Below are 13336 nucleotides of genomic sequence, written 5' to 3' on the forward strand. Positions count from 1 at the left end.
CATTGCTATAATTTGCCAGACATTTATTGCAAAGTCGATTTTTCTATATCTTTTTACACCTTCCATTTTCTATTACTGCTGTATTGAACATCATACTTATAAAACTGATATTTTTTTAATAACAAATAAGGAGCTCTGAGAGCCAACGCAAGATTTTCGTGCTTATCTCTATTTCATAATTGTCTTATATTTATACATTCCAAATGTTTTGATCCTAACATTGGATCATCTTCAGTGTTACAGCAAGTCAGTATTCTCCGTTAATTTCCATCCATATTATCGTCAGTATTTGAGATGTATTTCGTACTTCAACTAGTGTCGTCTCGTGTCGCTATTTTACGTTAATTCGACAAATTAGTACAATGATTAAGATCATACATTTAACTTACAAAACTTATTATTTGAGATGTTTTATGTATTATAACTCGTGTTATATCGTGGTTCGAATTTCTGATATTTTTCTGCTTTTTGAAAGTAGAATGAAAATCATTAAGTATTCAGTAAATTTAAATTTGTGCGTATAGGTACTACATGTATTCTCATGTGAAATTAGTAATTAAACTTAATGCGCAATAAGTAATTACTTTACGAGCTTGTTAAATAAATACGTTTCCTGCGATTTTTCGATGATAATTGCATCGCATACAATATGCATTAACATCTCGTGATAGACCAGTAGAAATAGACATTATAATTCCAAAAATTAACAATAATTTTAAATGTATTTAAACATTTTTTATCGCTTAGTTTTGTTACCAACATAATATATCTCATTTTGCTAACCTCCTCGAGGTCCGCAAAATGTTTAAAAAAACGATTGCAAAATTTGTTGCCATTTTACGTAGAAAATTGTAAATATTTAGCAAACTTGGGGAAATGTTTAATCGATGGTTTTCTGCTGTTTATTAAATTTGGTAACCTTTCCAGGGTCGGCAACATTGAAAATTGTTAAAAATTAACATTTTTGTTAGTAAATATTCCGCAAAAATATCTAATGTTTTGCAAAAGTGTTAGAATTTTCTTAAAAATATGCGAAAAGACTTGTGAAAATTTGCGAATTTATAAGTTGCACGCAACACGTATATATATATATATATTAGGGTCCGAAACGATCCGACCGATATTTCAAAAGTTACAGTCCTTCAAATGGTCACCCCTAAAATTAAAAAATGGTTTGACCGGAGTTCTGGCGGGAGTTCTGGTCGCCCCCCGAAGAGTTCTATCGAAAAACGACCAAAACTTCCGCGAGAACTGCCGATTTCTGAAAAAAAATTACCCCTCGGGACTTAGAAAATTTTCAAGGTGTAGCACTTCGAAGGGCTGTAACTTTTGAAATATTAGTCGTAGCGTTATAAAACCTATAGGGAACTCTAGAACTCGTCGAAATCTTTCTGAATCTACCATAAAAAATTGATTTTAAAAAAGTCGATATTTTTTGTTCAACTTTGACATCGATTTTTGGGCTTATTTGAACGGAACTCTTTTTAAAACCTATAGGGAACTCTAGAACTCATCGAAATCTATCCGAAACTACCATAAAAAATTCATTTTTTCAAAAATGGAGGGCGCCCCATTTTGAAAATGAAGTTAGCCCCCCCATTTTTAAAATGGTGTTTTCACCACTTTAAGTGACGGAACTCTCTTTAAAAACTACAGAGAACTCTAGAACTCTTTCTAGGGAATCCAGAACTCTAATAAAAATTTCCGAATTTTGAAAAAGGGAGGCCAACTTTACAGACATTAATGCAATTAAGTTAGAGTGAGACAAGTATATTTTGTTTCACTTTAACTTATTGCACGAATGTGCACCAGTTCAGGAATTTCTTCGAAAAAGAATAGACGTCATAGATGGTATATGCATAAAGCTTCTAGAACATTCTCCACGCATGTCTCAAAGACGTCATAAACACGTTTAAAAGACGTGAAAAGTAGAAATTTAAAATGTTTTTATCTAAAATGTCTTTATCATTAAAACAAAACGTTTCTATAATAGTTTTTTAAACGTTATTTTATTGGAAAAGAAACAAACGTTCTATCAAACGTTTTTCGAATGGGCATTTTTACTCATGAGAAACGTTTCTAGAAATCGGTTATAAAACGTTTCGGAAAACCGCTTATAAAACATTTCTGAAATGTGTATGTGCTACCTGGGTTTAATTTGAGTTAACTGTCGCACAGCAAATTTTTCGACCGTCGAAAAATGTGAATAATTGTTTTCGCTTTTCTTTTAACGTATATAGCGTCTGCGAGAGACATCACAAGAAAACAAACAACATTTAAATCTCTTACGTAGGGCATTTTTCAACTACTTGTTACAATGATAGAGACATCTATCTCTTAAAACTTGAGATAGCAATGCTGATGTGGATACAGCCCCCGTAGACAGATAGGCTCAGTCTCCCCTATCTATTAACAAAAATGTTAATTTTTAATCATCTTCACCGTTGCAGATTTCTCAATGGTTAACAAGTTTAATAAATTACAAAAAACCATTGATTAAACATTTCTTCGAGTTTGCTAAATGTTTGCAATTATACCGATGAATTTTGCAATCGTGCATCGGAAAAGTTGGCAAATGCAAATTCCTTGTTAGAATGTCATTTCCAACCAAATGTCGAATTTGCAAAATGTTTGTAGCTTTTGGCAAGTACAAAAAAAACCCAATTATTTTATATTGTTAATTTAATAATGTTGTCGGACTCGAAGAAGTTAGCAAATTTAAAAATACAAGACATAAAATGCTTTAAGCATTTGCTATACTGATATTCATAACGTTTGCAATTTTTTGGCGGAAAACAGTCAAATAAACAATTTAAATAACGTTTATATACATATATATATATATATATATATATATATATATATAAGACGCATTTACAGTAGGAAAGGCAAGTTTATTATATATATATATATTAGGGGAGACCGGGGTTAACTCGACATCGGGGCAAACTTGACACTAGACTTTTTGCTAATTTAAATCTATCGTAGAAACTTGCCTTTCCTACTGTAAATGCGTCTTTATGTGCTATATTATCAACGGGATTTGATGACATTTTAAGTTATTGTGTTGTGTAATTTTTAGCGCGACATAAGCGTTTTTGATGATGAAAAGTAATTTTTCTGATCTCTCGAAAATTTCTACTCTTTAATCGAGCTTTTACTCTTGCTAACCTATATGTAAGTGATTTTCATGGGAAATTTGATGCTCTATACGAATCCGATAATCGTTTTTGGATATTTTCAAAGTTTTCATGTTTTTGAGGTGACAAAAGTGAAAAACGACGTCCGGGGCAAAGTCAACACCACGCCGTTTCGTCGGCTCCCAGTAACAAACGATGCTTGTCATGCAGCCGTACGGCTCATGACAAATGTATGCGCACGTCGCGAGTTTACCTGTATTAATTGTTTTTCAGACATGAGTTTAGATGAAGATAATTAAAAGTTTAACAATTTTTGTTCTCATTATTTTAAATGATTGTTCTAGCTACTTTATTCCGAATTTTTGTATTTTTTAAGTACACAATAAACAATGTATTTTTATTTTCAGACAGTAAAAAATAAGTTCCAGATCAAATTGTGTCGATCAGACAAAGTGTTGAGTTTGCCCCGGCGGGGTGTCGAGTTTACCCTGGCATTTTTCAATTCGAAAATTTGTCTTCGCGTCACTTTTCCTTTCCTGGCGGCAAAACAAAGCGACGTACAGCAAAACTTTTTGAATCAATTTTGTACCTGAAGGAACACTCTTTAAATATATACTATTAAATTTGCCTAAAAATTTTAATCAAATATTAAAAATTGCCTTTGAAAAAATAGTGTCGAGTTAGCCCCGGTCTCCCCTACGTGTTGCGTGCAACTTATGAGTTCGCAAATTTTCACAAGTCTTTTCGCATATTTTTAAGAAAATTCTAACACTTTTGCAAAACATTAGATATTTTTGCGGAATATTTATTAACAAAAATGTTCGAATAGTTTAAGAGTGTATAAAGAACATACATACATACATACATACACTGAGAAAAAAATTTATTAAGATTAAAAAAATTGTGTTTGAGACAAAAAAGTTATTTCCTTGAATACTCCTAACTAAACATTTATTTAAAGGAAGTTAATGAATTTTATTATTCTAAAGAAATGATTTTTACTTGGAAAAAAATAAATATTTAAAAAAGAAACTCAGCAATTACAATCAAAAAAACAAATGTTACAAGTAAAGAAATAGTTAATTTACGTAAAATTTTTATTATTAAACTTGAAGAATGGATATCTAAAATAAAGGAATTATTTACTCAACTTAAATAAATATTTCTTTTAAATCGAACAAGTTGTTTGTGAAAATATTGTATACAAAAAATTAATTTTTTTAACTGAAGAAAATAATTTAATGTAAATAAATTAATCTTTAACGTAACAAAAGGAGGTATTAAGGGAAGTAAATATTTCATAATATAAAAAAAATAATTTATTTGGAACTAGTTTCATATTTATGGGAAGTATTTGAAGTAAGAAAATATTTTTCTACAACAAACAATTACGAATATCATATATGTGGTAGTCGGTTGACTGCTACATATACATATAAATAAATAAATAATAAATAATTGTCATATCTCCATCACTCGAGTGACCGGTGTGATGGATTCCAATGATGTACAACTGCAAGTGATAGACGCTTTCGCCGGGGGTCCTTATATGTATACGGTCTCTGGTCGAATTTGACTTACGAGTTTAGCAGCCGCCTAGCGGTGAAAACGCTTATTACATTTATTGTAACCAAATAATATATTATTTGTTTGGGAGATATTACTTCAAATAAATAAATGATTTGTTCCAATTTACAAAATAATTTTTTGTATCTTGCTTATTTTTAAAAGAAACAAATATTATTTTAAATATAATTTTTATATTTAAAAAAATGCAGTTTTTATTTAACAAATTTTTTTATTTTAAATAAACAAATAAATACTTTTAATAAATAAATAATTTGTTCCAATTTACAAAATAGTTTTTTTGTATTTTATTTGCTTATTTTTAAAAGAAACAAATATTATTTTAAATAGAATTTTTACATTTAAAAAAATGCACTTTTTTTTTTTTAAACAAATCACTTATTAGTTTCTATGTTACAACCTATTAAATCAAATAAATCTTTTTTTGAATAACAAAAATGCTTGATTTAATAAATCACTTTATGTATTTTAAAAAATGTGTCTTTGAATTTAAAACCATCTTTTTAATCATAATAAATATTTCTTAGAATTAAATCAACCACATTTAAAGAAATGTATCTCTTTTGTGTTTAATAAATTTTTTTCTCAGTGTACAGACATTCTGTTTTATATATATAGATAGATTATATATAAAAAGAACTGTTTAACTTCGATAATAAAGCATTGATAAATTAAGTGTATATTTTTTCAAAAACTACCCGGGAAAAAAAGATTATATATAATTATATATAATCAACAACTTGCGCTCTGATTGGTCGACGCACGACATCAACAGCAACAGCGACCGCAACCGCCAACAGCAATCGCTAGTGTGATACGGCCTTCACGACAGGGCTACGACGCGATTGTGACCACGGTCGCGTTCAGTAGAACGACTGCTGAGTTGTCATCTTACCAACACTACGTTGATTTGTCGATTCACTTATAACTTACAATTAGAGCCACTGCACAAGACTCGTACAATCACGTAGCGCAACGTAACGTGAGCCAACGCACAAGAAACGTATTGGTTACGGCCGTTACGGCGTTATACATTTCTTGTGCCTTGATCTACGTTACGTTACCATGCGAGAGCTTGATATGCGGAGGCTCTAACCGATACGTTTCTTGTGCGTTGACTCACGTTACGTTACGCTACGTGACCATATGAGAGTCTTGTGCGGTGGCTCTTACGACTTAGAGCCACCGCACAAGACTCTCGTATGGTCACGTAGCGTAACGTAACGTGAATCAACGCACAAGAAACGTATCGGTTAGAGCCTCCGCACAAGCTCTCGTATGGTAACGTAACGTAGATCAACGCACAAGAAACGTATAACGCCGTAACGGCCGTAACCAATACGTTTCTTGTGCGTTGGCTCACGTTATGTTACGCTACGTGACCATACGAGAGTCTTGTGCGGTGGCTCTTACGATACAACTCATTGTAGGCCGGGCTTGAAGCACATCTTGTGATGAGCTGACAGCAATCGCTGTAACTTGAGACGCCATATTAAGATAAAAGTAGGTAAGGAAATCTGTAATTCCGTAATTTTTTCTCGTTTTCTATATCAAATCGGAGTTTCCCTGAATCATTGATGTATGTACTGCAATTCTGGAAAACTATTTTTAATTCTGTCAAATTAATACGACGCTACATGACGACAAAGAAATGTCGGTAAACCAGACGACTCCAGCATCACAGCTCTTTTGCAAAGGGTTGAAGGTATAAGCGGTAGTCCGGCACGGCGTTGCAGTATCGACGCTTGATACCATTTGGTTTCGTGTTGCCGTGGCGGACGCTCCGATTAGTTCACGCGATTAGTCGACGGCGCTCGCGTCGTAGCGATCGACGATTGTGATTGGCGTCCGTACGAAGTTTATCTCCTTCTCTCGGTCTCTCTCTTTCTCGCACCCCCCTTGCGTCTGCGGCAGGCGGCAGCTGCATCAGGCCATCAGGCGTGGTCGTCGGCGTCGTCGCAGTTTATCCGAGTCGGGCGCGGTGATAGTTTCGCTCGTCTATTGTGGCTCATCTCGAGAACCCGATACTGTGAACTGTGGCGTCTTGTTCGGTGCGTTGTGGACAGGTATACGCGCGTTCGCGCAGCGCGTTCTCCTCTCTCTTCTCTCTCTCTCTCTCTCTCTCTCTCTCTCTCTCTCTCTCTCTCTCTCTCTCTCTCTCTCTCTCTCTCTCTCTCTCTCTCTCTCTTTTTCTCTCTCTCTTTTTCTTCATTCTCGCGTCAATAGCGCGCAATGAACCACGTCAAATGAGAGTGAAAACGCGGTCACGCTCGACCGGCTCAGCGATGGTGTGAATCATCTACAACGCCGGCTTCTCAGGTCTCAAGAAGCCCACGCAGTTCGACGCGTCCCCGTTTTCCTTCTCGCTCTATCTCGCGCGCGCGTACTCCCGTTCATTCTCTGATCTATTCCGTTTCGTTCCTCGTCTTTTTCATCTTTCTCTCTCCCCTGAAGAACAACCCTCGGATTCCGCGCGCGCACCACCTACGCAGTGAGCGTTGACAGTGTGGAAGGACGGTTAGTATCATGCCGCGATATCACGATCTTATTGTTAGAGACGAACGAATGCGACGTTCGACAGTGTTCTCGCTAGAACACATTCTGGAGCGATGCTCGAGGCACGCTCTTGAGCGAGTCTGAATGGGAAGCCCTCGCTCCGGACGCTACGATCGTTTGGAAGCTCCACTGTCACTCCCTTGGGGGCGAGATACGCTCGGGCGGACGCGCAAACCCAACGACTCCGGTTAACGAAATACTCGTCTCTTTTTACACGAGGATGATGAAACCGGTATGATTTCGGCGAGCGGAAAGTGACCTCTATGTTTATTCGCGACGATCGTTTCGGGATGCTTACTGCTTTTCCCTCCTTATTTACACGCGTCGAAAATTTTATTCAAGGAGAAAGTACCGGTTCGAATCCCTTCTTATACCCAGCGAGAATAATATAAGTAATCCTGCTTGCAGGACACAGAAAGGAATTCGAGTTTTGTTACATCGACATGCACAAATCCGAATGAAATAATTATATTTATTTATTTATGTTTATACGGATTGATGTTTCGGAGAAAGAATTTCCTTAATTGTTCAGCTGGGAAAATTGCATTGCGATTTTCGTTAACCGGAAAAAGGATATGATCGGCGTGATTTAAGGGCAGCTCGGATCTCTCGTCGAACGCTCCTTCCGCATCCTCCACCGATCGCGAAGTTACGCGGAAGTGAAGCGAGCTAGCTTTTCACGGGATTTGCTTTACGCGCAATTATACTTTTACTACGATGCATACCCCGATATCGAAATCATACGCGAGTCGAAACGCAGACTGCCGCTAGTGAGTCAACGCCAAGTGATCATGCGTAAACAATTCGTAACGTTGTATATCAGATGTCTACAAGTGAAACTGACATTCCTCAATCTCCTCCGACATCGAGTTAGAAAGAGCGATCGTATTCTGCATAAAATATGTATATAACAATTCAGTTTGAATTGTATATAACAATTGCAATACTTGAAAAAAAATCGTGTCTCCACTGCAATAAATGTCATTTTTGAATGTATTATCCCGTTGCCGAACTTTTTATTGGCTTTTTGTTAATATTTTACTAGCTTTTCATTACTAAAGAAGAAATAGTAGATAAAATATGAAATGATGAATTAGATAGGGCTAAAGGATAGTTGTTATCGAAATAAATATGGAAAGAAAAAAGGGCTAGAATTATAGGAAAAGTAGATAGGGTTAAGTAGTATGGTTACATGGAAGGTATGAGTGAATTAAGTTACTTTGTAAACTTCTTGCTGCTAAACCATAAGCTAAAATTAATAAAGATTGATTGATATTAGCTTTTATTGACATTCTTTTCAATTATCCAGAGGCGGCAGAATAGAAAATCCTCACGTATAGTGAGGTAAGCAGGCGAGTTTCAATTTTTTGCCGTAAACACGGTAAAAATAACAATTTTATTTATGCAAACTTTTCAAATATATAATATATATTTAAATGCATTTTTATATATTATTATATATTATATATTTATATATATATTTATTTAACGTTTCAAATTAATAAACTTTAGTTAAAGACGAGGTGAAATACTTAAAGATTTAATATTTGGAATTAGTACAAAAGTGCAAACGTTGCAGTACGTTCTGAATTCTTCGAAATTCACCAACCAACTGATCTAAATCCAGTTTTTTTGTCATAACATGATGAAGATGTAGAATTGCAATGTTATTAAGATGATCTTGCAACATTGTAGAACGTAGATAATTCTTCAGTCGTCTTAAACTGGAAAAACTTTGTTCATTAGTGCAAGTGGAACCTGGTACAGTCAGGAAAAGCTGAAATATTCTAGAACGAGCACACCAGGCATTTTTCTCGAAGAATGTTACTACATCTTTCACATGTCTCAGTTAAACATTTTTCGCTGTTAAATTTCTTACTAAAAAAAATGTCAAGCTAAAATTCACACTAAAAAATGTCACGTATGGTATGTACCATACTGACCATACTGGTGCTGCTACCTCTGCAATTATCTGCGTTTCACATATAAATCGTGATACATGGAATTTATTTGACATTTAATTCATTATTAATAAATGTAATAGGTGTAACCTTTATAATTATGAAGCTTTTTTAATTTTAACATCGAATTTTCTGAAATATAGATTAATATAGATTATCGTCCAAAGTGACTATTTAAATGCAGGACAACGCTGCATTTTTATCCGAATATTGGAAGAGAGATCGCAGAGTGCGAATATTGATTTTACAGTCCTCACATTTAAATTCGCTTCCCTGGTTTGCCGATCGATCCCGAGAAATGCTACCGGTCCATACGTTCGTGAGATACGAAAGATACTGAAGCGAGAACACTGTCTTTTGTCGACGTCGTCGTTCGGTTATCCTCGTGACGCGTAAGACGAGTCGGGTGACTCTTATCTCGTAGAGCACCACTCTCGCGACGATAAACAAAATCCACGCCATCGCGTATCGGCTTTCGACATGTTTCCACCAGCGCCCCGATCGAGAGGCTTCTTCTTTTATCTCTCCCCGCGACTATTTTGCCAACGTCAACTGTCGATCGCCATCGCGCGTATTGAAACCCTTGATGCACAAAAATATCACCGGGAATGTTGGAAATTGTCATAACGGCTAGTATTTTTATTTAAAAAACTTGATAAAATATTACATTTGCTGTTTTTACTAGATTTATTACTTGTATTGTCTGTATTAATCTAATTTCAGTTTAAAAGTAAACTAAGCGTGTCCGTTTGATTACAACGAAAATTGTTTCTTTCGTTATCGGACAGACGAGGATAAAAACGTTATGTGTTAAGCTTGCTTAATGAGTGAGATGGTACTGTCGAACGAGTTCCAAATAAAGTTTCGCGGGGTCAATCAGCCTTATGTCGGTGAAGTTGGCATATCAATTTCCAGCAAATCAAAAATAAAAGGGAATTTTTGTCGCATGCAGTCAAGTTCTATAGTTCCTGATATTTTTTAGTAATAATTCTGGTGATTTTATCCAAAAGCAGTCGATTGAAAAAATGATCTGCTAACTTTTCGTAGCAGATCATTTTCTAGCAAATCAAAAATAAAATGGAATTTTCGCGCACAGTCGAGTTCTATAGTTCCTGATACTTTTTAGTGATAGTTCTGGTAATTTTGCCAAAAAAAGTTCATTGAAAAAATGATCTGCTAGTTTTTCGTAGCAAATGTCTACTATACGATTGTGATATGCTGGTGCTCTTTTCGAGGTCTACGTTATAGTTCTAGTACTTCTCCATGTATTTCAGAATTCTTCTGGAATACTTACATGAAGGAGTACTAGATCTATAATGTAGAATTCAAAAAAAGAGTCCCGAACTTAAGTAATGTACTATCACGATTATATGGGTGAAGTATTGATAAAAATTGTTAATAATTATTCGAAAATTGCTAAAACTTTTCTGAAATACATGGAAGAGCACTTGAACTACAACGTAGGCCTCGAAAAGGGCCCAGAACTCACATTGATGCATCAGCATGTTACAATCGTATAGTAGAGACGTTGATAAAAATTGTTAATAATTATTCAAAAATTGCTAGAAACTAGAACTTTTCTGAAATACATGGAGGAATACTAGATCTATAACGCAGGACTCGAAAATAGCCCCCAACTTACAGTAATGTATTAGCATATCACGATTATATGGATGAAGTATTGATAAAAATTGTTAACAATTATTCGAAAATTGCTAGAAGTTGAAACTCTTCTGAACTACATGGAGGCACTAGAATTGTAACGTAAGCCTCGAAAAGAACTCACGTCAATGCATTAGTATATTGCAATCGTATAATAGACGTTTGCTACAGAAAACTAACAGATCATTTTTTCAATGGACTTTTTTGGCATAATTACCAGAACTATTACTAAAAAGTATCAGGAACTATAGAACTTGACTGTATGCGAGAAGAACTCCCTTTTATTTTTGATCTGCTAGAAAATGATCTGCTACGGAAAGTATTAACAGATCATTTTTTCGACTGTTTTTTGTATAAAATTACCAGAACTATTACTGAAAAGCATCAGGAACTATAGAACTCGACTGCATGCAACAAGAACTCCCTTTTATTTTTGATCTGCTGGAAAATTATATGCCAACTTCACGGACACGTCAGTCTTTCGATCGGTCGCTTCGAGATACATACACAGTCGATGTACAGTTACGCGCACTGCGTGCGTTTTGCATATCGTTTTACCATATTCACGATTTTTTTCACAGCTCTAGACTCTATTTCATAAAACTGCATAGGTACTGGTAATAAGAGACGGACGATATTGCAGGTGATAATACTAGGCAATTACGTCTAGAAATTGATGTTGCTTTACCAAATTCTAAGAGTCGCAGTTTTATAAAACAAAAATCCAGTAGGTGTCATATTCTATAATTTTAACACTTAAATCGAAGTCGATTCCTGAGATTCATTGTCAGTGACAATAAATCTTGCTCTTTCTTATTTATACTATCCTTCGTATGTGTTTTAATAGACTATAAATTAATAAAATCAATTTTTTATTATATATTTTAAAGTGCAACCAGAATATCTCAAATCCCAATCAGTCTCAAAGACACGTTTTTGTTTAACACGTCTCGTTTCGCTCCGAGTCATTACCGTGGACAATCATAATGATCTTTATATATATATATATATATATATATATATATATATACACACACATATATATATATATATATGCATATGTATATGTATATATACATATGCGACACGAATACATGATCCTAGCGTGTCGAATGACATGAGAAACATGAGCGAACTCGTTAAGCGTCTGTCAGTTTTCGGTTTAAGGGTTAAATCCCCTGTCGAATTCCCGCGGTGATCTGCGGGAGGAGCGAGCGAGAGAAAGAGAGGCTGTTTCGTGTAGTGAGAACATGTCGACGACGGAGAACGGTACCACTGGCGGCGCGCAGAGCAACGGCATCAAGACTCTATCGTCGTCATCGTCCTCGTCATCCACGGTGTCGTCCACGACATCGTCGGGCATTTCTCCATCATCTGGCGGACGTGTCGGCCTATCCAACAACAGCAACTCGTCCTTCCTCTACAGCAGTAGCACGCTGCTGAACCGGGAGAAGGCGCGGCAAGTGCCGCCGCCGACTCTGCCCAGGTCGAGCTTTAACGCCGGCTCGAACGGCGGCAGCTACAAATTCAGCCTGGAGAAACTCGCCCTGAGGCAGAAGATACTGGATGGGGAAAAGGCGAACGGCGAGTCTAGCTCGGTAAGCGAGACAACGTGACGATCATTGCGACATAAAATCCCGCGAGTCGATACTACTTCGCCGCGCCATAGGTCTTCGACAATCATTACACATTTCTCTTTATGAAGCTACTCTTCTGTGTCTTATTTGTTCTTTTTTTTTTGTTCCCCGTTACGCTGGGCGAATATTGTATGAAGTAACTCTGCGTTAACGCCATTCAAAGGATGGTGGGTAAAATAGGCTGATTTCTGCCTAAAAAGTATAACGTTAGTTATACATGTAATCTTATGTTTTTTGGGTCGTTGAATACAATGGTAGCATTTTTATCTATTTAAGAGTCAAAATAAGTCAAAAGTTTTAATAGTACAATAATTTACTTACAATTAGTGACGATTTTGTTCCAATTATTTAATTACTTGTATTATAGTTTAGTTTTATAACTTTTTTTTACTGAAGACTAAGAAAATACTTCAAAATAAAACACTTCAGAAATGCTAAAATACTTAAAAAGATAGTTTTTATCCTATTTTTATATATCTTGTTATCTCAGCCCAATTTTTTCGCGATTTCCACCATTTATAATTTAAGAAACTGATCTTTATTGTACATAAAATTAAAAATTAGCTTCCGAATTTGGTTCTAGAAAATATCGATTAATTTTTACATGTTCTGATCTGGAATTTGCACACGTGTATATTTATACAGGGTGTTCGGAAATTTAACCGACAAACCTTCAGAGATTGTCAGAGGCACTATAAGGATCATTCTTTGCAAATGAACCTGGGGTCGGAAACGTGTCGTTACATCGCTACTGTTTATGAGCGATGTCATGCAGGAGGGTGTCTTAGAGCAA

General features: G+C 35.5%; 1 protein-coding gene across 14 annotated transcripts in view; it reads left to right on the forward strand.

Moving 5' to 3' along the window:
• Positions 1–13336, forward strand: part of Pnut (septin 7-like protein pnut) — a 79357-nt gene that overhangs the window by 12487 nt on the left and 53534 nt on the right. Inside the window, exons 1-3 of one of the 14 annotated variants that reach the window (XM_071793483.1) lie at positions 6345–6793; positions 7182–7244; positions 12061–12504. The exons of 3 other annotated variants lie outside the window; for them this stretch is intronic. In XM_071793483.1, coding sequence (XP_071649584.1) covers positions 12157–12504 — 348 coding nt within the window. In that variant the 5' untranslated portion in view covers positions 6345–6793; positions 7182–7244; positions 12061–12156. Of the gene's footprint in view, positions 1–6085; positions 6235–6344; positions 7245–12010; positions 12505–13336 lie in introns of those variants that run through there. 10 more of the 14 variants (XM_071793482.1, XM_071793484.1, XM_071793487.1 and 7 more) reach the window with 10 other exon arrangements.

Source organism: Temnothorax longispinosus, chromosome 11 (assembly GCF_030848805.1).
Source record: "Temnothorax longispinosus isolate EJ_2023e chromosome 11, Tlon_JGU_v1, whole genome shotgun sequence".
Classification (NCBI taxonomy): domain Eukaryota; kingdom Metazoa; phylum Arthropoda; class Insecta; order Hymenoptera; family Formicidae; genus Temnothorax; species Temnothorax longispinosus.